Source organism: Anneissia japonica, unplaced genomic scaffold, assembly GCF_011630105.1.
Source record: "Anneissia japonica isolate Jap-2015-1 unplaced genomic scaffold, ASM1163010v1 scaffold3338_len356548_cov189, whole genome shotgun sequence".
Classification (NCBI taxonomy): domain Eukaryota; kingdom Metazoa; phylum Echinodermata; class Crinoidea; order Comatulida; family Comatulidae; genus Anneissia; species Anneissia japonica.
This window is the reverse complement of record NW_022692763.1, coordinates 198,898-224,812: the sequence shown is the minus strand read 5'-3', so window position 1 is coordinate 224,812 and position 25,915 is coordinate 198,898. Positions and strand designations below refer to the sequence as shown.

The 25,915-nt window shown below is 34.7% G+C and overlaps 2 protein-coding genes across 2 annotated transcripts in view; one reads left to right on the top strand and one right to left on the bottom strand.

Moving 5' to 3' along the window:
* LOC117100405 (protein cycle-like) overlaps positions 1-16,547 on the top strand; it is a 60,407-nt gene extending 43,860 nt beyond the window's left edge. Inside the window, exons 9-16 of the mRNA XM_033240080.1 lie at positions 165-304; positions 1,101-1,234; positions 2,951-3,057; positions 9,207-9,354; positions 9,495-9,565; positions 10,465-10,570; positions 11,268-11,404; positions 13,151-16,547. Coding sequence (XP_033095971.1) covers positions 165-304; positions 1,101-1,234; positions 2,951-3,057; positions 9,207-9,354; positions 9,495-9,565; positions 10,465-10,570; positions 11,268-11,404; positions 13,151-13,422 — 1,115 coding nt within the window. The 3' untranslated portion in view covers positions 13,423-16,547. The remainder of the gene's footprint in view (positions 1-164; positions 305-1,100; positions 1,235-2,950; positions 3,058-9,206; positions 9,355-9,494; positions 9,566-10,464; positions 10,571-11,267; positions 11,405-13,150) is intronic.
* Positions 16,548-16,712: 165 nt separating this feature from the next.
* Positions 16,713-25,915, bottom strand: part of LOC117100403 (RNA polymerase-associated protein CTR9 homolog) — a 13,009-nt gene continuing 3,806 nt past the window's right edge. The window contains exons 8-22 of the mRNA XM_033240079.1: positions 25,417-25,536; positions 24,800-25,006; positions 24,401-24,529; positions 24,110-24,293; positions 23,910-23,998; positions 23,389-23,574; positions 23,065-23,208; positions 22,828-22,920; positions 22,299-22,415; positions 21,388-21,605; positions 20,492-20,627; positions 19,571-19,702; positions 19,291-19,427; positions 18,646-18,858; positions 16,713-18,521 (exon numbers count right to left, since the gene is read on the bottom strand). Coding sequence (XP_033095970.1) covers positions 18,026-18,521; positions 18,646-18,858; positions 19,291-19,427; positions 19,571-19,702; positions 20,492-20,627; positions 21,388-21,605; positions 22,299-22,415; positions 22,828-22,920; positions 23,065-23,208; positions 23,389-23,574; positions 23,910-23,998; positions 24,110-24,293; positions 24,401-24,529; positions 24,800-25,006; positions 25,417-25,536 — 2,601 coding nt within the window. The 3' untranslated portion in view covers positions 16,713-18,025. The remainder of the gene's footprint in view (positions 18,522-18,645; positions 18,859-19,290; positions 19,428-19,570; positions 19,703-20,491; positions 20,628-21,387; positions 21,606-22,298; positions 22,416-22,827; positions 22,921-23,064; positions 23,209-23,388; positions 23,575-23,909; positions 23,999-24,109; positions 24,294-24,400; positions 24,530-24,799; positions 25,007-25,416; positions 25,537-25,915) is intronic.

The following is a 25,915-nucleotide window of genomic DNA, read 5'->3' as shown; positions in this document are numbered from 1 at the left end:
ATATACATATGTCATAAAGTTGTATTGCAACATGTGCTGTCAGTGTTCGGATCAAATAAGTTTTTTTTTTAAATCAATAAATTTATAATTTCATATTGATGACATGAATACCTACAAACTTGCACCAATATCTGTGATTTTATTGTTTTTTTCTTTTATTTTAGAACGTAAGAACTATGTAACAGTGCATTGTACAGGGTACCTAAAGAGTTGGCCGTCATCCAAAGTAGAAAACTTCAAAGATAATGAAATGGATAATGGCAACTGTAATTTAACATGTTTGGTTGCAATAGGCAGATTACAGGTAAAATTTGTGTGCTGATTGTGTAGCACTTTAAACTACTATTACTACTACTACCTGATATACTGTAAGCCAAGCTGCTGCTACTTCTACTTACTACTAGTGGCACCATCAGTGGGGGTTCTAGGAAAGCATAGGGCCCGATAATGTCGTAGAAGCTAATAATTTTCTGCTACTTCTATTCTGTTGTTGCATACTACAACAATTGCTACTGCTACTCAACTACAGCTATCTGTAAGGCAAACTATATGCTACTACTGCTACTGCTGTTAATGCTCATCCGACTACAATAATTAACCAAGTGCCTTTCCCGAATAGCACCAGCTCTCAAATAGGCTCTGCACCAAATATGATTTTTTTTTCTGTTAACCGTCGCTCTCAAATATGTGCACTGGCATGTATTCAATACTTTCTATTTTCAATTTATGCCACAGTGCTTAATCGAATTCTACACTGTTTGGTATCATTAAATATCACCGACGGGTGGGTCCTCGCCCTCGCCCTCTCACCTCCTGTCTCCCTGCTGACATAGTACCATTTTATAAAATTTAGTTTAGTAATAAGCGCCTCTCTTGAATAACCACCTTTGTTCAATAAACTCTTAATGTTGAAGCCTCCAAAAGATTAATAAAGCGGAAAGTGCTTATTTTGTCATTTACTTCTCTAAAGTTATTCTACTACTCTAAATTAATTAAATTATGAAATCTGCAGATACTCTTATACTAATGCTACAGTTTCTACATATACAACTTTCTTTGATTGCAGAACAATAACACTTACATACTCTTTTCTGTTGCAGCCAATCTTGGGTAATCAAAAAAGTAACAGTAAAGATATAGCTGTAGATAACAATGAATGTAGCATTCAAGTCGTGCCGTTAGAATATGTATCACGTTTGGCTGCGGACGGGAAATTGACATTTGCTGACCAAAGGTACGGCAGCTGATTAATATATTTACTTTAATATTTGCTTACATGATAGAGTGACTCAAAGCAGAATGCTTATGAGCACCTTGTGCATAAGCTGTCATAATCCAGACTTTAATTTTAATTTGACAAAAACATGTGACATGCCTAAATATGGTCATGATGTGATGTCATATATAGACACATCATGACTATATTTGGGCATACACAGGAGTGGATCCAGGGATGTCCAAAAGGGGGGCTCAAAAGTGGAGCCGACCAAGACAACACTACCCTGGGGGTCCAGGGCTTACCCTGGGGGTCCAGGGCTTCCCCCGAGAAAATAAGCAGCTTTCGATTTGGATGACGCAGCGTTCTACGACGGGCAGTGGACCGTGAAACCGTACTGCCCATGCGAATACATGGGGAAGTCGTTCGTTGTATGGATTTGACAACAGGCTACAAGCGATTTAGCGTTGTGTTGACTACGACAACGCGAGTTTCGTAAATACACGCTCGCTGGGGGCGCCTGCATAATTGATCACGCAATACGAGGGAGCGCGTCATCCTGTAAATCGAAACAGCTTTGATGGTCAGACGGGAAGTGCATAGTACCACGTTCACGGTTGACTGAATTCCCCGTCGCAGCTCCCCGCGTCGCCCATTTCGAAAGCTTGCCCAAATCTGCCCCTGATACATTAGTGTTTGTCAAATAAAATTAGATATTCTGGACAAAGGTTAATGTTTAGTGTTGAGCTTTTGCAAGTATAGACTTTATAAATTAATAAATTGATTTTTTTTCTATTGCAACATAATTTGGTAATGAGTTTACTCAGAATATTGAAATACAGAAAAAGCATGTCATGTGTAACTGAATATAGTGAGCCAAATTTGGAGGCTGTAATATTGCGTCACTAATAGAGATATGTAAGAAAAACATTCTTCAAAAAGGTCTTTGAATCCATAGTTGAACACTCTGGATGCAATCATCTCTAATATGACGATAATTGAAGGAAGGGAAGTATACAAACACATTCTTAATATTCTATATCACATAAAACAGTGATAAGTCTTATTGCTCTACGCAGCACATTTTCAATTACTGTGACATGCTTTTTAAATACAGGGCTCAGTAGAAATTAAGATACTCACGTCTAATGAAAGCTTTGTAAATAAGAACAAATGAATGTGAAGTTAGCGTGGAAAAACATTGTTTGATTATTCCCAATTTGCTTTCTTGAAAATTTATTGCATGTGCGCTAAAGGTTAATCAAGAGTCATAAATTATTGTTATTGTCTTTTTCAATTTTAATGTGTTGAATTGGATCAGCAAAGTCATGATTGGGAAATTATATTGCCCACAATCAAATAACCCATATAATCACCGTGCATTACCTTGCACTTAGGCTAGACTTTTTTATACTTTGTTTATCACAATATGACCACCAAAAATTGTGATTTTGAATAGGAATAAAATTTTACTTTTCTCCACGAAAAAATTTAAATTTTGTAAAAAAAAAATTTGATAATTAATCTAAACTTAGAATTTTTCGTTTTATTTTCATTTTAGTTCCGTTAGTATTGTTTTTAATATTGAATTATTTAAATAATACTGTATTAATTTTAATTTCATTAAAATTGATTGAAGCTAGTACATAATGCTTGACCAGTTCTGCATTCATTCAGATCTTGTTTATGTTGAGTGAATTAATTTGCATATAATTTTGTTTTGCCTCCATGTAGAGTAACAATAATTCTCGGATATCTTCCTCAAGAGTTTGTTGGAACATCTGTTTATGAATATTATCACATTGACGACATACCAAAAATGGCGGAATTCCATAAATCAGGTACGAGATTGTAAAATCCTGCACACTCCAAAAAGACTAAGTGAAGGCTTCTCTAGTTCAACTTATGAAGGTGAATGAGCTGTGTCTATTCTCTTAGTCTTTTTTGAGAGCGCATGATCAGGTCCTAAAAATACCCTTATATGCAATTAATTAGAAAAATAATTTAAAAAAGTGCTCAAATATGAACATATGATGTCATGTTCGTATCAAGCAATGCCCTTCAATGAAAGTTCCTGTTTTTTTTTCAGTTGTATGAAAAAAGGTGTTTCTGGCAGGATTTGAATCTGTAACCTCTCGCTGTCACAGCAACAGTATATATATATATATATATATATCGAAGATGCTTCAACAAGGTGCAAGATTTGCTAAATGAAATCATTGGGACATAAATCTTTTTGTCCATGGGAAACTTAGGAAGATTATATATCTTGTTCACCAGCTGTCTCTTTGATGTAATATTGAATTTGCCTATGCAGTCAACCATTCTCATTCAAATAAACACTTATTTCTAGAAAATAAAAGCTACATCTCAAAATATAAAATTTTACCTGTATACTTATATATGTACCATATTTATTTGAATAAATGCCACAGGGCGTTTATTGTTGAGAAGGGTTCTTGAGAGGGAATTTTTTCCAAGGGGACATTTATTCGAGGGAGGTTTTTATTTTTTTGTGTGTGTAAAATGGATATGTATATACTCAAATAAATGCCCTGTGGAACTGCAACACATAAATTACACATACGTCAAAATGTGTTATTGCATGATCATGAAGACCTACTGATCCCAACCAGGTTTGAAAAAATGTAATTCTAATGGAGTAGAATATTAATAGAATGTGGTGAGAATGTAATAAGAATGATGTTGCTTCCATTAGATTTGTTTATTTTATTTTTTGTTTTGGGTGGGGGGGAGTGTGTTTATCGGAGGAAAAAAATTAATGCCTCAGGCTGTTCATTTGAGGAAGGCGTTTATTCAAGGGGGTGTTTATTGAAAGCGAGGCGTTTATTTGAATAAATACACTATAAACTATATCTGTACATATATTGTGTGTGTATTTAAGGTAATATAAATGGATAGCCACAGTCTGTAGTGTGTGCATGATTAATAGAGACCAGTAGCCTGTTACAGACATGTGTATATATTTATGGAGACTGTAGCTTGTGTGTTGATCAATAATTGTGACACAGTCAACTCTAAACTGCTGCCTCTTACTATATAAAATTTATTTAGAAATTACTTGTAAATTTGAAAGACATAATATAATTTATAATTAAAAATAAAAGAATTTGCTGGAAAATACAGATTATTAAATAAAAATATGTTCATAATAATAATTTTTGTTTCATTTTCATTTTTTGGTATAAAAAACACTCAGAAGGCAACATAGAAATGTTGAAATTAAGTTGTTGAAAATTATCTGAATTTGCAATACAAGCAGAAGAAAAATACAGGACATCAAACGAATTAAATTTATGCCTAATAATAAACTAGAACATCAACATTTGCAAAAGATTATAAAAATTACTTAATACAACAATGATATATAGTAATTCAATAATAATAGTAATAATAGTTATTATTATAATAATATAATATAAAAATAGTAATAATAGTGATAATGTTTAATGATAATAATTATAATATAATGTGTTAGATTTTTATATAGCTCTCTACACAACTAATTCTTATTAGTGCTTTCTTTAGGTTTATGATTTATAACAAAACAAAATTTACTCTTTTTTAATTCATGTTTTTTTAGATGATAATAAATAATTTGATGTTTTTCTTTTAGTATCAGTTTTGAAGTTGTGGATTTTTAGTGTAATGAAATACACAAACAATCCTAGTTGATGGGACACTAAGCCGCCATATTCCGCAGTTCCTCTCATAATTTGAAAATAAATTGAGAAGATTAGTCAGAAATGCTTTATTAGAATCTGAAGGTTGTTAATTACGTAGTAGTAGGCACAGCTGTAAGACTTCTGTAGGCTTTCAATCTAAAAGTTTGTGTGTTCTAGTCTAGGGTAGTGGCATTGTGCAGCTGGTAATTTATCTATTGTCGTTATCTGATCTCGCAATAGGTTTTTTATTTATTACTCCGTTTACAGAGGTTATGAATGCACCTCTTTTTTTCTGTCCTTATGTTTGTTTTGAGGAGGATTATGCAAAAACTATTGAATGTATGATCATAAAATTGAGTAGAATTGTACATATTGGTTTGCAAGGAAGAAAGAATTATATTTTGGAGATGAAAAGGTCAAAATTCAAGGTCACAGAAAGTGGTCTGGCGGAGGTATGCATTCTATCAAGTGTCCATTCTTGTGTTTACTGGTTTAGGTGAGAGTTCATTCTACCTTGTTTTGCCAATGATTATTTGGGATGCTTGGTTTTTTTGAGTATATAGCACTTATGCAGATATACTGTATGCTGCGGTACTGGAAGTTTTCTGTAAAATGGAATGTGTTTGTTGTCAATGTAGCATTGTCAACAAACTACACAGTACTGTACCAGTAAAACGCTAGTTTCTGCAAAATACTCATGCTCATATCAGAAGCCTATGTTTTCTCCTGTTACCATTCCATGCCATGAGAAAGAAAGTTCAGTCCCAAATTGTTTACTTTGCAACTTTAGCATTCTTTCTAGTATTGTTTATTCAACCATGTTATAATCTCATTCAAGGACTAAAGGTCAATCTATGTTACTTTACACGTCTGCATTTATGTATTTGTTAGGAAAATTTTGTTTACATTTTCTCCTCTGCCTAAATCCTTTTGGCAAAATAATTTTGCTAAATCAGGAACTTTGACGATCTTCCAGATTTGCTAATCAGTGTATAATTTGTATCCCAAGTTGGGAGAAGTTACTATAGGGAAATCAGGTTTATAGAGCTTTCATAACAAATTCAGAAAATAATGAATGTAATAGTGAAAACATGCATACATTTCAGAGGGCCCAAGTTTCCCGGAACTCCCAGGAGTCTCCCGGAAATCAGTATGGTCTCCCACACTCCCGCAGACAGCAAAAATCTCCTGGAAATTCACTTATCTCCTGCAAATGCAGTAAAAAACTAAACTTTGGTTGCCAATTATTTTTTGCAGTCTGACAGTGCCATTTTCGGGCTTCTAAAGGTGCCTACTCTAAAAAAATGTACCTACACTTTTTCCTCATGGAATATATAGCGCCCCTAATGTCATTAAACGAATCTCCCGGAAATGTGACCCCTGACATTTTCATTTCAAATTTGGCGAATATGGTGTATATTCTTATACTTTTGAATCAACAGACGTTTACTCTATAACTTTAACATAAAATTTTTTGACGAAAAAGATTGATGTTTCGGGTCAGTCTTGGACATTGTGGTATATGTCATACATCGTATTAACATATCATGCATCAAGCTCACAATACATAAGCAACAAAAAAGTAGTTTATAGGATGCGATTTATAAAATTAATTTGTTAATCTGCAAGACTAGGAACACTCACTGAGGACTGGTGGTGTGGGTAATAAAATATGCATCTTAATCTAAAAGAAATAGCACTATATGTTAGAACTGAGAATTTTAATTTATTATAAAATGATTGTATTAAATGCATATTAGACCATTTGGTATAAACAAAGAGTATAAAATAGAATTTAAATAAGCGTATAGAAATGCAAGAGGTCCGACTCTCCATATTTTGCATGCACGAAATAAGACGAAAAACTACCATGAGATAATGGGCGCCCTTAGAATGCAAATAGAGTTAATCTTAAACATGCAGTCTATAGACACGTTCAATACAAATAACTTTTACGTTATTTTGAAGGACACCCTCTAGTCAGTGGTGGCGCCAGTAGGGTAAGCATAGGGCCCCTGTCGGGGAAGACGATATATTTTGTCGGGAACAAACAAATAAAAAAAAATATTTACATGTAATATTCGTTTAGCCACCATATTGTTTGTGTTAACTTTATATCACAACAACAACAATAACAACAATAATAATAATAATAATAATAATTCAATGAGACTAATTTAAAATAATTTGTGTTCTGTTATGACAAATGCTCATTTAGATAGCCTCATGATGGTTGGAATACATCGTATAGGTGAAGCAACCTCGACCATGACAACGTGGTTGACAGATTTCATGCAAAATGTCCAAAATATAGACTCTGAATTTCACCTTTAAAAATGAGAATTTGAAAATAAATTAGACGGTTACATTGCATACTCTTTGTTTCTTGTTTTATTCAAAATGTTTTGGTTTTGGAAGCTGATTTCAACATTAGAAAGCATAGCCTACATAAAGTCATATTATAGTATAACTCGAAGCCTATCAAATAAAATTTCGCCATAATTCATCAAATATCCGGTGCAGGCCCCCAGCCAAGCGAGACTCCATTCGCTCCACTAGCGATTTATCATAATCATCCTCATTGTCATCATCATATTTATCATTGTTATCATCATTATTAATATTCTTATCGTAATTATCACCATCCACATAATCATTATATTTATCACATTTGAATTTTGGGAAAACGCCGAACGTTTTACAATTGTGTAAAAAATGATAATCCAATTCAGCTTTAATGAAGCGTAGGGATATCTTCTCATACTTCCTAAGCAAACAAATTGGCAGGTCTTCCGAACTATAATCCTTAATGATGGAACCAAACGGACGCAAATTGATGAAAAATACAACACATTTTAAGAAAAGAACTAAGGATTTAATTGTAAACATGTTTCGGGTGTTCTCTCTCACCCATCATCAGTAAAAACTGAAAGGCGAAATAAACGGAAGGAAAAATTTTGTCATTCTTAACTAAGAGTATTTATACAAAGAAATGAATGAATATTAATTAGTGAAAACAAACTGTTACCAATTAAGGTAACGTAATAATCGTTCTAGATAATCATATGCGAGGTGTATAGAACACCTTGCATACATTATTTATCACATTATTTTTACTTTATCTTCATCAATATTAGTACTATTATTGGTAGTAATAATAATTATTAATATTATTGTATTAGTATAGCCTAAAATTCCGTTTAACCGAAAAATTAGTTTAACCTAAAAAGGTTCTTGTTTACCTTTTGTACAAAATACTCCAATTCAGCTTTTAGCTGCTATTGTATTTATTATGAAGGAGCTTTTGAATAAAGATACCGATTATATAAAATATTTGTCCTTCATTCATTGATTTTAAATAAAGTTCTCAAACATCTTATTTTTCTGGGTTTTTTTTGTTTTTTTTTTTTACTAACACCTTAATGAGATGAGACAGCGAAAAATCCCTAGCTGACAGATGAATGTGTTGTGGAATACATTTTGAAAGAGTGCATTCCAAGCTAAGAATTTTGCATGTAATTCTGTCTCACATAAGACATGTTTACAGTCTCCTTATAATCAACAGGATTAGTACAGATAAAACAGTCATGTAACATTCTTCTTGTATATTTTTATTGATATAGCACATTATGATAAGACATCTGTGCACTTTACATTATCATTACACCAGTCATTGGATTACAGTAAATACCTATGGAACACAAACTCCACTCACTTGGGGAGTATTTCACAATATTTGCTGCAGCTAATCAGTACATTTGGCATTCTAACCCCACCAGGTACCCACTTATACTCCTGGGTGGAGAGAAGCAGTGCAGATAAAGTGCCTTGCTCAAGGACACAAGTGAAATGCACAGCAGTATTCTTGCAGTATTAAGGAGTACAGTAAATTGAATATCTATTAAAATTTAATTCCCATGAGTTCATCCAATACAGTTAATGTGTTTTATAAGGCAGTGGCTATATTGTTACACCAGTCATAAATGAATTTAATTCTGGATGGATTGGGAAAATAACATGCAATCAGAATTAGAAATTCATGTTAAGACTGGTTTAGGGATAGCCATTGCCTTTTTAAGTACAGTACTACTTGGAACTGTGCCTTTTTAACAAGATAAGAAACTTTATTGTCTATCATAGTATGTTCGATATTCAATATCCATTTTGTGTACAAAATACAAAAATATAATGTCAAATTACGACAAATAAGCCCAAAAAATTGAAGTGCAGAATTAACAAGTAAACAGCCGCAGCTGGTGGATGTTCTCATCTTTCTTTCTTTGTTTTTTGGGGGTTTTTTTCAGTATTAACGAGTAAAGAGACACAGCAAGTGGAATATCTATTCAAAGCGAAAAATGGAGAATTTCTCAAGTTTCATTCCAGAATGTTCTGTTTTCGAAATCCGTGGACGAAAGAAATAGAATATATTGTGTCAACTAATACAACCATCAAGTATGTATAAATCTATGTGATGTGTGTTTTAATAGTGAAGGGAAAAAATTCTCCATCTACTAATTTCTGTATGTCTGACATTAAAAAAATTATAACTTATAAAAATAAAATTATATAACTATATTTTTCCCTTTTTTCAGTTTAGAAACTAATATACAGCAATCAAGTAACAACACCAAATCTCAACTACAGAAAGCATTAAATGATACGAGTAAGCCTTGGAATTTTTGTTTTTGAGAACAGTATTTGTTTATAGGATAGTGTGTGTGTGTGTGTGTTTATATATACACATGTGTTTGCTTACTATGTTTATTATATTAAGTAATGTGTTATAATTTGGATTATGGCCTACTAACTCATTTCTCTATCTTGCTACTTCTTTAAAACCTGTTTTCCAGTAGGCAAATTTATTCGCGCGAATCAAAGGCGTCGGTTCGGTTCCTGAGCTCTGATTGGTTGCGCACTTTTTTTTCGCTTCGCAAAAGTGAAAACAGTTTAAAGTACCGATTTCGCTGAAGCGAAAAACTCTGATAGAAATGTGAATACGCATACGCATGAACGGACGCTTTCGACTCGCGCGAAATATATTCGCAAGTGGGAAACATGTCGAAGGTTGCACCATGTCAGTTGCAACTTTTGTCAAGTCTGCGTCAAGGACTGAACCACAAAAACCTGGGTAACCTCCTGCTCTTATCGAAGGCTATTGTAGGTTTTTTGAAGTGCACATAATAGGGATTGTGAGCACTGAACCCACAGTTCATAGACCTTATTCAAGAAAGAGTTGTTTCACTACCAAAAACATGAGCAAGCCTGTTTAAAGAACAATATTTGAGAAATCAGCCTTCAAAGTTTATGCTTTCAGGCATTTCTCAGGCAGAAACCATCACCAAAATCGTTAAAAATTATTGTTTTAACATTGAAAATTGGAAAAAATAACAGCATAGCCTAATATAATTTAAAGGTTAGTTTTGGCAATAAAACAGATTTTTAAAATGTTGACATACCAGCATGTTTTGGCCTTTATCTCTGAAAACAGGATTTGCGACAAGTGACTGGTTTGGCTTGTCTTTGCCACACATTGATAATCATAGTTTATTTTGAATATTATAGAAGCTGTTAATGAAGCAAGTGAAATTCTTGGTCTTCCTGTGGGAACAAGGATAGGTGCTGGAAAAATAGGTCGTATGATAGCGGATGAGGTTATGGAACTAGAAAAGTGAGGATTTTGAAAAAATTTTGGTGTAATTTAATAATTTATTCTTTCATTTTTCAACATATTTTTAGGATACATTCAATGGAAGCAAAAATTCTCTGTATTACTAGCTTATTTACCGTATTTATTTGAATAAATGCCCTACATTGAATAAACACCCACCCCTTGAATAAACAACCCCTCTAGAGCCCCCCACAAATAAACGCCCTCTCTAGAGCCTCATTTGGAATAACCCCACCTTGAACAAATTCCCCCTCTAGAGCCTCATTTGGAATAAACGGCTCCGAGGCATTTATTTTTTTTCGAATAAATGACTGTAAACAACAGAAGTAACATCATTCTCAACACATTCTATTCATGTACTACTTCAGTAATATTACATTTTTTCTATCCTAGTTGGGATTAATAAGTCTTTATGATTGCACAATAACATATTTTGACGGTAATCAATAACATATTTTGACGGTAATTATGTGTTGTATTTCCAGATTTACAGTGAAATTAAGGGCATTTATTTGAACATATACGTATCCACTATTATTTATTCAACTTACATATACGTATCCATTTTACACCAAAAAAATTTAAAACTTCTTTAACGCCTCCCTTTAATAAACGCTCCATCAAAACCCTTCTCAACAATAAACATGAATAATTTATTCTTTGCTGAAATAAAATTCTAATTGCTTCCTGTGCACAGAAGTGAAACGTCAAGTCTCGGAGAGAATTCCTTGAAGAATTACAGCACAATACATAGAAGTCCAAGTATCTTGTCCTCCCAATCTTTCACATACTCATCTGATTCAGCAAGTTTGGATATATCATTGAACTCGTGTGGTAAGTAGGAAGAAGCAGAAATATTTTATTGAATTATAAGAATCTATTTTACCTGGAAGTGTGGGGTACTCTCACTGGGGACCCTGAATAATGGCTTGTGAGCATAACCCAAAAAACTGAGATTTATAGTTGAAAAAATGTTAATATTCTTATTTTCATTCTACAATATAAGCTGAGCACTCACTACGGCCGGTTGGTAGATTCTATATATAATGCAATGCTACGACTTGCATAAATCGGATCGTTTTTATTAACAGTCCGTTCAGATAGTCAATGGCAATCAGCAAACGGTGTTGTGTCGTCTAGCGTGCATAGGCGGCAGAGTTGGACCATCGTACGATGCAGTGAATGCCTGACTTGTTGCTTTAATCTTCAAGAATTAAACGTCCACGACATAATTCTCTTTACATCTGTAAACACTCATTATTTCATACACCACACTAATTAGAGTATTTGATTGACATCTAATGGCTTCTTATCCCTTTTTTATATTATATGGCTGATGATGGATTCAATGCTGAAGCATCACAAGTTTGAATTACTCAATAAAAATAAACACAGTGTATAATGTTTGTACGTCCACGACATTTTAAACGTCCACGACATAATTCTCTTTACATCTGTAAACACTCATTACTTCATACACCATACTAATTAGAATATTTGATTGACGTCTAATGGCTTCTTATCCCTTTTTTATATTATATTGCTGATGATGGATTCAATGCTGAAGCATCACAAGTTTGAATTACTCAATAAAAATAGACACAGTGTATAATGTTTGTACGTCCACGACATTTTAAACGTCCACGACATAATTCTCTTTACATCTGTAAACACTCATTACTTCATCACCGTGCTAATTAGAGTATTTGATTGACATCTAATGGCTTCTTATCCCTTTTTTATATTATATGGCTGATGATGGATTCAATGCTGAAGCATCACAAGCTTGAATTACTCAATAAAAATAGACACAGTGTATAATGTTTGTACTGGTTTAATCATGTCACCATGCGTATCATAAACGTTATATTCAATGGGCTAATATTCGACTGGTTCATTTCGTTGAGTACAAATTTTCGTTAAAATTTTGAGTATTATTTTCATTCGACTGGTTCGTAAAATAGACTTCGTTGACTGACAACGAAAATTAACGGAACCAGAATGCATTAATCTACGTTAAGTTATGCACGTGACCAAAAAAAATATTGGTCAGTTTAGCAACATCATTTGTGTTAATATAATTTAGATTAAATTTAAGAAAATAAAAATAATATTTACCCACCTCGAAGTAGAAAAATAATTGTAGGCTAACAGAATTCAAAATCTGGATGAAAACATTTTTTTTTACAAAAAACCCATAGTACCACAATCTGAAGCAGCCTTGATTATGCAGCGTGTATCACGGTAACAATGCAAGCATTCAAGTATGAATAAAATATTAGATGAATAAATAATGAATAATAATAATAGCAATAAAATAGATTTTTAAAAATTTGACATTCCAGCATGTTTTGGCCATTTACTCTGTAACACGATTTGCGACGAGTGACTGGTTTGGCTTGTCTTTGCCACATATATCATTTTAAAGCTTATAATGTGGAGAACATGAATTTATTTAAAATATCACTTTTCTTATTTTGTTCACTGATGGTGGTTTTGCCATGGCATGCCCCGTATTTTACTTGAATTTTATGTGGGTGTGTGATAAATTAAGTAAAAGAATGATGTTTATATTTACAGGTTTTATAGCATCATCCGGTAGGATGACGCAGGCTAATCAATCATCAGCGAGTTGTGCGCCAGTGAGACAAAACCAATCACATAGCTCGGTACAAAATCTTCTTGAACTGTCATCGAATGCTCCATCACCGAGCCCGTTGGGGAAGGAAACAGGAGAGAACATTGGTGGGGGTGAAGATGAAGCTGCGATGGCATTCATAATGAGCATGTTAGAAGCTGATGCAGGACTGGGAGGGTCAGTGGATCTAACTGAGATGCCCTGGCCATTTTAATAATAAAAGATGAAATCTTGAGGGGGAAAAAAACACAAAAATTCAAAGGAAACTTCCAATTTTAAACACAGAATGAAACAATTCAATTTTCACTGATTTACAGACATTTTACTTTGAAAATCTTAAAAATTTATTACCAGTAATTTCAGGGTCTATGCAAAAAATATGGGAATTGTATTAAATATACATGTGTAAATTGACAAGGATATTTATATTTTTCATTTTGAATAGGGTATTTAACTATACTATACCGGTTTCCCGCCATTTAAAGACCACTTCTGGGACCTAGGTTTCCATTGGTCTTTGATTTCTTAATTAGAATGAGAAAGATATTAAACATTGTTAATTTAAAGTGGTCTTTAATTGCAGGCCTGTAGGCAGAAGGGTGCAGAAAGTGTGGTTGCACACCCCGCTCCCCACAAAAAAAAAGGGGAAAAAAGGGTTCACTTTTCACCTATTATTTCACAAAATGGTTGTCTATAGGCCTACAGAAGGACGTAAAACGGTATGGTATTTCTTCACGTCTCTAAAAATACAAATTAACGAAAATTTAAATCGAATATTCACGAATGGGTTTGAGAAATGAATTATGTAAAGGCCCTCAAGATGCTACTTTGTTGAAGCTTCTGGGGGATTCCCCTCCCCCAAAATCCCTCTCCAGGCTCCTGTCCAAGACCCTCAAATTCTAAAATGTCCACTTTTTAAAACCTATTATTTCACTAAAAACGTTCCTAATTACAGTGAAATGCTACAGTATAGTATGCTTTGAATTTTTGCCAGCTCTTCTAACCGTCGATTTTTAATAACTGTGGTACAAAATTTGTTGGAAATGATTAGCTACAATGATTGCAGATTGATCCATTATGAACAATTTTATCTGTAGGCCTACAGATGTAAAGGACATAAAAACAATATTTCTTCAGGTCCCTACAACACCCAAATGAATGGAAATTTAAAAAGAATATTCACAAATTATGGGTTTCAGACCTCCAAATTCAAAAGCTTATTTTTTTTAATGCCCTTGTAATTCAGTAAAAACGTTCCTAAATGCTATAGTTACTAGCTATAGTATGGATTGCATGTTATTTGCCAGCTCTTCAAGCCATTGATTTTTAAATAACTGTGGTATGAAATTTGTTGAAAATTATCAGCTTCGCTCGCAAAATGACCTCCCTATTAAAAAGATCCTGCCTGCGGTCCTGAATTAGATGAGTCTTTAATTGGAGAGATCTGTATAATTATGCAATTCCAATACGGAATGATATATTTTAGCTCATTACAGAAGATATATAGCACTTGTGACCAGCTGACTGTTCATAGTATATCCTGATGTATGAATAAAAAGAAAACCTTATGTAGGAATTCATTACTAAAGCAGTATATTTTTATGACATTATAAAGATATTACCAAGGTGCCTTTAAAAGAAAGCAAGCAGGTTTTTTTGCATCAGGGATGAATAGCCAAAAATTGTCTGTGACACTGACAACTAAAAAATTATAGATAACAGAAAGATGTGGTACGGGCTCATAACTTCCGGAAGAACGGTCCTTAGAAAAATGCAGTGACGGCATGAAACTACTTCCAGAGTAGGATTAAGACCAAGTTGGCTCGTGGCAAAAAAATTTTTGGCAATCGTCAATTGTTTGGTAGCTCATTCCAGGTATAAGAGATGTAATAAATAAAATATATAAATATACATTGAAAAAGAAATACCTGTATTGAAAATGTATACATCATAGTTACCAATCTGAGATATTTGAAATGCGTGACTACACCAGTTGGGTGGGGGGGGCCGTGCCAGGAGTCAGGGGCTGAACCCTGGAGGCTGGGGCGGAACCTTGGAGGCTGGGGCGGAATCCTGGAGGCCTGAGTTCCAATCACATAATCAACGGTTGGTTGTGACAATGAACGCACAAAATTGCACACGACTACTAGATTCTACTAAGTGTATGGTTGGCTGGGTTGTTTTGGTCGGGAAAGAGAAATTTTCTCGATAAATTGATTCTTGAACAAGATAACAAAAACTCTTTAATGACTCAACCTACTGCATGACCGTTTTTATATTTTTTAATAATACTAATTTCTTCTAATTTTAAATACATTTTCCCTTGAATTTGAAATCACTTTGAAATGCGGGACTGTCCCACACGATGCAAGACGGTTGGTAACTATGATACATTAAAAATACATAGTAAGCATCTACAGATATGGAATAATGAGCATTCTAGACATAATTGCATTGCACCCGATGATGGTCCAGGTTAGTCGAGAAATCTGTGATGAAAAATAAAGCAAGTCGGTTTAGATTACATTTGGTTGAAAGGCCTCTGAACATATAAAGAGGTAGAAAATAACACGTTGAGCTGAATTGCATATGGGCATGGTCCGTGACAACTGCAGCAGCCTTAGAGAGGTGCTAAGTTCACATCATGTAATGAGACACTTTATAATGATATTGTTAATACTTATCCTGAAGTTAATATTTTAAGTAATTCTATTAACAAATTTAGAAAAATTATATTTGATTACCTTGGGTAATTTTTCTATTGTTACTTTTTATTGTGCAATAATTTTTTATTAACTTCATTTTTCTTTGTATGTCATTGTTTTATATTTCTTGTTTGTGTCCGTTCTTATTTTGTCTGTGTCTTTTTAAGCCAGTAAGTGGCAATTTATTTATTTTTATTTTCTTTGTATTTGAAATAAAATGAACAAAGAGGCAATGATTGCACCAGGATCTGCCTGACAGAGGGGCTGATTTTTATTCCTCTACCAAACCTTCTCTTTTCTCTGATGGGTGGGGAAGTGGCTATAGCCCCTCATTCCCCACTGCAAAGAGGGGTTATGAAGGACATTTTAAGTTGTATATATATATATATAACAGATATAAATTGCAAGAGTTGGAAAATGTATGCAAGTATTTGTGAGCTTTTGTAAGCCATATATTTTGAAGCATTATGGATGTGCACACAATTGTTATAATTTGTTTATAGTGACTTTCTATATGCAGCCTTCAATCAAGCAAATACTCCCCTAATACAATGGGGAAAGTGCATTTGTGTGTGTATATAAATATATATATTTTGTGCTCAGAAGCTTTAAATAAAAATGAAATTTGTGAGTATTTTTTAATGTTTTTGTATATACAATTTTACCAGTAGATTATTTTGTGCGTAATCAAAATTGGAGAAAGTCATGACCTTGCGTGGGTGACAGGAGTTAAATTTCAAACCTTGTTTAATATACATGTTTAGGAAGGAAGCAAGTAACAGATTTTAAATCCAATAAGTGAAGCACATGGTCAGTGAAATTTATTATCAATTAATATGTTACAATACAGAAACATGGTTTGGAAACTTAGTAAGAAAAAAAAAATCAAATACAGTACAAGTAAGGCTTAACAAAATGATTGAAAGGCATGGGAAATTTAACTGGATTTAGAGTGCATACTTCTCAAGTTCTATAGAACATAATAAGATGGAAATTTTTGGTTAATTATGGATGTTTACGGAAATAGACAATTTGAAGATACTACGGAAATTCATCATTATTCCTAGACCCAGAAATATATAGGTTTACACATTGTCGAATGTCCAAGACAACATTTTTTCTATCAGAACCTTTGGATACACTGTCCTTACAGACCCATAAATCTTCATCCTGTCCAGTTCGATTGAAATTCCACAGCCCTTTTTCTAGTGTACCTGCAACTTTGACAACCCAAATCTTGGACTCGAGGCAAATTATTAGCTACTACGGTAATCTGTAGACAGTCACTGAAATGCATTTTACTAACTTGAGAAGTCTGAGAGTGGTTAGGAGAGATTGGCAAATTTATATTTTTAGTCCAATGGTGGTGAGGCAAATAGCCTGCCTGCTGTGTTTCAGCCTTTTGGCTTGATTTGAAGCACATAGCATTTTACTAAGTCTCTCACCATATATTAATGTTAATATGAACACTTCCACACCCTGGGGAGGAGTCGTCAAATAAATATATTTGCTAATCATTATGGTAGAATCCTGCATTCATCCGTTAAGGCTGTTACATTCCAAGTGTAAACCACATACACGTAAGACACAACCAAATTGAGATTTCAAATTGCTTTCTATCTCCTATGTTAAAATATTACAGTCTGTCCAATATGCATACAGAACCCACTGTCTCAAGTGAACAGCAAAAAGGATCTGCATGTGTTGGCTGACTGCCATGCTTGACTGATTAAGCCTACACAAGTGCAAGAATATTTATTTAGTTTGTAGATACAACTGAATCTGTTTAACAGTCATGTCAACCAATAATTGATCTGCCAATGTATAAACAAAATCCAACTCCCCCACCCCTCTTACAAGATATGTTTTCTTTCCGATTAAAATGAAACCCGTTTCATATGAATTATACTCAATATTTACTACCCACAGGTAATATTTTTAGCTTGTTTTTTAGTAATACAATATTGACATATGTAATTTCAGTATCAGGTTTATACTAAAGTTTATATAAAAAGGAAAATGGAAAAAAACTAAAGTTAGACACTTTTATGACAGTACACTATACAGCTAGTGATTCTCTTGTAGCATTAAAAATTCAGTTATTTCAATGATCTAATCACTATCATCTGCTGATTGTTCTGCTTCACTGGCTTCCTGATTGGCATCTTCACCTGATACTTCACCTCCTGACGCTTGTTCCTCGCCCCCTGATGCTTGTTCCTCGCCCCCTGATGCTTGTTCCTCGCCCCCTGACGCTTGTTCCTCACCAGAATCTCTTTCAACGTCATCATCTGACCCTGCTTCTTTCACTTCTTCATTATCTGATCCGGCATTTGATTCTTCACCACCTGACCTTTCTTCATCTGACCCTTGAGCTGACCCTTCGTTGGAATCTTGGGCTTCCACATCAGATGCTTGGTCTGACCCCTGACCTTCCTCTTGATCCGATCCATGATTCTGGTCATTAGCGTCAGAGTTATCAGCACCTGATTCATTAGCCTGTTTTTCGTCGGCCCCACTTTCATCGCTGTCAGAGGAATCGGATGCAAGTCTGCGGCGGATGCGTCCACGTGGTGCTGGAGTTTTCTTTTGCTCTCCATCACTGGCACTGAATTAGAGAAAATAGGAAATGTCAAAATTACAACTTTGAAACATAACACACACCACATATCTATTCTATACAACTGAAGGGAAAATTAGTGTCTTAGTAATTAATATACCAATAAAAATACCTGTACTCTTCTTCAACGATTTTGAGTTTCTCGCCATCTGATTCAGAATCACTGGAAGATACCATAGCCTTTGATTTCACCTTCCTACGCTGCGCGGCAGTCAGTTGGTCCGATTCCTTCTTTTTTGGTTTTGGGGCTCTGCGCTCTTTGCGCGATTTACGAGGCGCTTCTTCATCGTCGTCATCATCGTATCCTTCTCCACGCTTCCTTTGTCTGTTAGCAAAACGAAATTAATTTTGTTAACTTCCTTGCAATGTATTAGCCACAATGGCTGAAAAACATTACTTCCCCACATCAGAGGCATGCGAGTCATTGAAGTTACTTAACTTGTTCCCTGCATCCCCAGTGCAACACAGGTCCTACAAAAAATCCATTCCCTTGTACATTTACATTTAGTAGTAGCTGGACAACAACTAAGTAGAGGACGGCTGGGCAGGGCCGATTATGGAGAAAGGATTTGATACCCTGTAGTCATGTAGGCTTGCCTAGAATCTTGAAAATGACTGGCTAAACTAGTACCCTTACATAGTCCAATAGCTGTGGATTTCAATCGATTTTGGAAACCTCACAGAGTAACTTTAAGGTAGTTTGCTAGTTAGCAGTCGATGAGAAGGTTTATGAAAATTGATTAATTTATTATTTTACCTTTTTCTTTTCTTGCCTTTCCTCTCTTGGCCATCACCTTCATCATCACTCTTCTTTCTTCTCTTCTTTTTTGGTTTTGGCCTTTCTTCATTTTCACTCTCACTGCCTTCGCTGAAGATTTCTCCATCTTTTGATCTCTGTTACATGAATATATCAATATTCGAAACCACATGAATACCTTTGCAAACTTTAACATGCAAATAAAAATGAGTTACTTTTTATAAAAGACTGATGTATATTATCAATTTAAGCTTAAATAATTTAATAATGTATTAGTTACCTTTCCCTTTCTTCCTTTTTTTTCTGGTTTGATCTCTGGAAGGATAAGCAGTTTCTTGGTCTTCTCAATAAACTGCGCTCTCTTCTCCAACATTTCTTGCGCCTTCTGTTGCTCAGCTTGTTGCTTAGCAAGCTAATTAAGGGGAAAAAAGTAAATGGATGAAGGCCTATTATGCCAGAAGACAATCCCCTTCTTTTTTTCGGATAATAGAAGGTAGGAGAATAACCCATAGCTTGTGTAAGATCAATGTGCTGAATTGTGTATGGACTAGTCTGTGACTACCTAACGGCCGTAAAGAGGTGTTTATAGGATCTACATGTTCACATCATTCCGTGACACGGGCTGAATTGAACCATAGCATCAGAGTAACCCTTCCGAATGATGTAATGGATCATTTACATTGCCAGATGTGTACACTGACTTCCATTTTAAGTCCTTATCCGAAAAGACTTGGTTCTAGCAACTGAATCATGAACAAGGAGCAGCTTGAAACCAGCACCGATGTTATGGCTGTAGTTAGTGGCGCCCCCTGCCTTACCACTCGGCCACTCAACTCGCATATAAAGATCTTTTAAATTGCTCCAAACGCTTGACTCACATGAGCCAACGGTTACTCAAATTATAAGCGATTCAGAGCCTCTACCAAAAGATTGTGGGCCACAGTAAACAATGCAGTTCAACCCTCCAGCTAAAACCAAGGAATGAATCAAGATGTTATCATTCCTGACGATGACATAATTAATGTTGAAATATTGAATCCCAACACGATGGCGTGCATTTCGATACTTGACGGATCAAGATAAATGAATCGGGGATTTTTATTGTTTAGTGAGTAATACCAGTTTAGCTGAATGAGCTATGCTGCCTCTGTAGTGGTTATACCCTTTGAGCTTGTCTGTGATGTACATGGAGAAGTCTTACCTCTTCCTCTTGGTGTTTCTGGCGAAGTGCTGAACGTTCCTCTTCCTGTTTTTGTCGGATGGATCTCTCTTCTTCGTCCTGCTTACGAGCTCTTCTTACATGGTACTGTGCTTGATTCAGGAGATCAGAGCATTGCCTGTAAACAAGAAAGTTAAGTCATCAAAGTCAAAGAGAGATTAGGCTTGCTCTAATTATAAATGTGGCAGGGTTTGTTAGCATCTTTCATGCTATCAAAATATGTCAGTAATAAGAAAATTGAATTGTTACACAAGTCAAAACAATTTAGATTTCAGTAATTTACATTCTTTTTAATATGAAAATCCAAGTAAAAAATTAGAAAAGTTGTTCATTTTATTTTTCTAATTTTCAAATGAAAGCTACATGTACTAACATGAATTTCCAAACACATATCATAAGTCTACTACAGAATCATGCTATACAATACTTATATTTATTCCATCCCTATATTTATTTCATCCCAACAGGACAAACATTGTGCAAACACTAATAACAGGGTACACTCGTAATAATAAAACTTAATATTATATGCATGTTATTACTCTCTCATACGTCATTTTATTCATTTTTCTGTGTCAAAGTCTTGTTCACCAACCTCAATTTTTCTGGAGTTCGTCGTTTATTTTTTTTAAAAATAAATATTGTTATTAAAATAAGCCTTGAAAAGACTTGAATATAATAATTATATGTTTTGTACTAAATGTGGCATATGCTGCAAATCTCAACTGATGTTCATGACCATATATAGTCATGATGCGCATATATATGGACATGGTGTGATGTCATCATGACCATATATAGGCACATCATGATTATATATGGACAGGGCTCAAGGATGACCTTATAACTTTATTAGCATATTATTCTGAATTGTTTACCTAGCTTCAGCTGCAGCTTTGTTGAGGTCAAACCTCATCCTATCCCCTGCTTTGCTCAGGTATGTGAAGTACCGCTGAGCCGTCTCAAGCTCGGAGACGGCGCTAAGCACCGTCTTCAGATTACTCTTCTCCTGCTTCAATACGCTAGTAGCAATACGCTGCAGCACCAGAGCAAGGTTGAACAGTAGAACCGAGTCGTGAGGTGACACACGCCGGGCCTAGAAAACATAATGTTACAGATTAGGCCGCCCTCCAATATTGATAATTTAGAATAAAAATTAAATTTTATTTTTGGCCAATTAGCGCACCCACCACTGCGAAAAACTGTAAATTTCAGAAAAAAAAAAAGTTTCTCTTTATTTTTATTACGCCCACCGCTGCCTTGAAATCTCCAAAAATAAGTATATTTCTTCCTATTTATATAAATTTAAAGCATTAAACCATCCAATTACTACACTTTTTACATTCAACAATAACATTTTATTTTTATTTATCCTCCAAGTTCGCAAAACAAGGAATAATAAAAAGGCTCGCCTTATGATAAAGTTAATTATTAGCTGTGAATAATTTTATTTATTTTTCAAATTGTGTTGCAGCTTTGGCATAGGCAACATTTTATGTTTGTCTTTCCTTATTAGATGAGATTAATTTTGAAATGAGGTCCTGGTGATGATTAATGAGCTGGATGACTAGGAACACTCCCCAGATGGCGAGGAAAAAGAAGTATTTAGAACATGGTGCGTGCCAGTTATGTGAATCCAATTAATCAGTGTCTGCATAGGTTTTTGTAAATACAGTAAATAGAGCTTTCTATTTGTTAAGAAATGTATAGATTATGAAATAACAGAGGGGGAAATAAATTATGGGAAGGGCCAGGGCAAACAGAGAGGGAGCAGAGGGAGTGTACTTACCTTGAGAAGAGCATACTTGCATTCACGTAGTTTACCGGCCTTGAAATAAGCTCTGGCCAGGTACGATAACACCTCAACGTTATGATGTTTGTAAAACTTCTTGATACAGTTCTCATACTAAAATAACAAAATATGTAAATATATAAATTATGAAGTAAAATTAATTAACATAATTAATCTACTGTATAAAATGTATAATAGTATAAACATTATCTATTATTAAGAAATTATGAATTAAACAATAGATTTCAAAAAGCTATAGTTTGACATCATGCCATATAAATGGCGAATATGGAAAGATACAATTTGACTTGTAGTAGTGTTTTTAAATGTTGTGACAGCCACACTGGCAGCGGCAGAGTTGGTAGCAGCAGGTGTACTATTGTACATCTGTCTTGGTTTCGATTGTGCATTCTAATACTTGATTCTTTTTTTTTTAAGTGCTTCTTATGTATGTGATCTTTTTTGGAAAGGTTCCTTCAAAATGTTGAATACTAATTATCATTTATTATTTGTTCAGATATCGTACCATTTGAATTGCACTGATGTACTGTCTCTGTTCGACATATATGTGCGCCAAGTTCAACCACACATCACTGACATCTGCTGTTGCTTCACGAACCTGAAACAAGGATCAAAACAAAGACTAGTTAAAACACTGCTTCATCACAACATTGATCAAAATACCTAGGCTAAAGTATTTTTTATACTCTGTTCACAGCAATGAATAGTTGCCATATTTTGATTCCACAATTCTATTCTGTACCTGTGAAAATATGTCTCTGGCCTCTCTCATATAGCCCTTCATAGCCAGAATAGACCCTACGCCATTGGCTGCGTACAAATTCCTTTTATCCAATCGTAATACTTGTTTGTACATCATCAATGCTCGGTCCTGATGTCGTTTTTCCTGCCAATCAAAATTTAAATACAAATTAAAACAGATGAAAAGAGTGTATGTATCTATATATGTGCATTTTCAAAGTTAAAATAAGAATATGTTAGGAATATTTGTTGGTGAGATAATTATACTCAAGACTTTCATATTTTCATAATCAAATGAGGATGAATCAAGTGTAGTTCATTACACCTTTTCTTTGTCCCTTGTTGGTTGGTAGAGGGTTTGTAACCAGACATTACCCAATGCTAGCAGGGAATACGTATCATTCTGTGTTGAGGTTTGCTTGATGATACGTTCAAACTTCTTCTGTCCAGGTCCCCACTCCTGCTTGGCTAAATGCAGGTTGCCGATCAGAGTCCAGGCATCAGGGTGGTCCTAAATAAAGAAAACAAATTCCAATAAATTAATAACAATGACGACACAAAATAGAATGAGGAGGTGTATATGTTTTTTGGGTTTTTTTTGGTTTTTTTTGCGCACTCTTAAATGGAGATAGGTAGCTCCATTATTTTCCAGGAGAAATTCTGGAAAAAAAAAAATCACAGAATAGACAGGTATTTTTCTCAATTGAATTGAAATGTATCAAACTGTCTGAATAAAAATAAGGCAATAAAATTACCATCCTAATAATACCAATAAAATGATGTGGTTTATTAGGAGAAAAGTTACATTATTAAATATGATGTACATTTTGTTTGGTAATCACATACCTGATTGATTGACAGAGCCTCTTTGAACCAATCAGAAGCTTCATAGATTTGTCCTCGGTCACGTGAAATACAACCTAATCTAAGGTAGCCTGTAAAGAAATTAAAAGTGAGAATAGGTCATTTAGCTTGTTAGTTTGTTGAAGGGAACACCTTTCAAACCAAAAAATAGTCATAAACAAAAGAGTCAAGCCATTACTTACAGTCAATGTAATTAGGATGGTCACCAAGAATGGTCTTGTAGTGCTTCTCTGCCTTATCATAACGGCACATTCCCTCGTAAAGACGGCCTAGGTTGTAGGTGGTTGTTACTGATATAGCGCTGTAGTATGTCTCATCATGCGGTGACTCGCTTCGTGAACGCTCGAGTGATGCTTCATAGTAACGCTGGGAATATAGCATTATTAATAATTATCACAATTATTAACAACATTGTTAATTAATTTTGTTACTCTAATATATATATATGTATCAATAAACCTCATTTTCCTCACCTTTGATTCTTGAAGGTTACCCAGTCGGTAGTGCAGGGCCCCTACATTGTTGAGAATCTCGGGGGGAACATCGGCTTGTACCTTTTCCTTCAGAATCCTTGTGGCTGTTCCATATGCAGACAGGGCACCCTACAGGAGCAAGGGAGAGATTACAATTGTACTAACTAAAATTGAACAATCAATCAATATTTCAATACACTGTATACTGCATGTTTGTAGCCCTTTGTTAAACAATTTAATTATTATTAGCTCAAAAGCTGGATTTCATGGCAGTGCTTACATGATGATTACTGGGTGTAGGTGCTCCCTAGGCAGGATCTAGTATAAGCTACTGGGATAAATTGGAGCTAAAGTTAAGTTAAAATATGACACACCATGTTTGAAATAAACTTATCGAACCTGAACATCCGTAATCTCCAGAATCTGTGCCAGTTCAATCCAGGCTTCCACATCGTCTGGGAACTGGTCGACAACTTTCTGAAGATGGCCTTTGGCGATTTCCCTTTTTGCTTCATCCTTTGAGGAAGCATACAGCGAGCCAAGAATCTTCATTGTCTCATAGTTGCCTGGCTGAGCTTTCAACACTTTCTCAAAGCACTGAGCAGCCTATTACCAAAAAATACATATAATTATTTATTCATTTGGCATCTTTGCCCGGGAGAAACCCACTGTCGCTGGAAGGATGTGACTCCCTGTATCATATCTTTTAATACACCTTTTTTTTTCTTGCTAATTATTTTGGCTTTGCAAATGTAGATGTTTTGTCCTTCAAAAAATGCTTCAAAAAGTCTTTGGGAGGGGGGGGCCTATTAAAGGGTCATTCACAACCCACCAGCCCAACACCAAAATATTTTGTGTGGCAGTGCGGTCAGTTAATGTGAGATGATTTTATTTAGAGAATAATCGTAAAGTTGCTGAGCCCAAGAGAACTGGGATCGCAAGCAGACCATCCTACCCACCAGGCTAGAATTCATTAATGATATTGGCTTCAGTACACAACTAATTTTTGTACTTACATTTTCGGAGTCTCCTCTGTAGATATACATCTGCCCCAAACCAAAGTGCGGTAGTACAAACTGAGATGAAGCAAACTGAGTTGACTGATAATAATACTGGAAAGCCTGGTCAAAATCACTCTGAAAACGTATAAAGAAAAAATAGGCAAAACTATACAATAGGCAATAAACTGTTGAATGTACCCGAAGTATTATTAGCAAAATTGTGTAAGCATAAAAGGCCCATTTTTAGTTTTCAACAGATTACTTTCCATCTCAAGTCACATTATGGGATCCCTAAATGTGTATCCAGGTATTTCCTAGAATAGGGTTCAAAGTCTGATCCAAAGAAAGATCTAGGGTTTATCCAGGATACTTTGATGCAGAATAATTAATTAGGATTAATTGTAGGAATCATGACAGGGTACTGGTTAGTTAAGACCCTCTCCCACTATGGGGTTTTTTCAGCATACGAGTTACAAGAGAATGCCGAGTTGCTAACTCGGCAAACTCGGCAAAA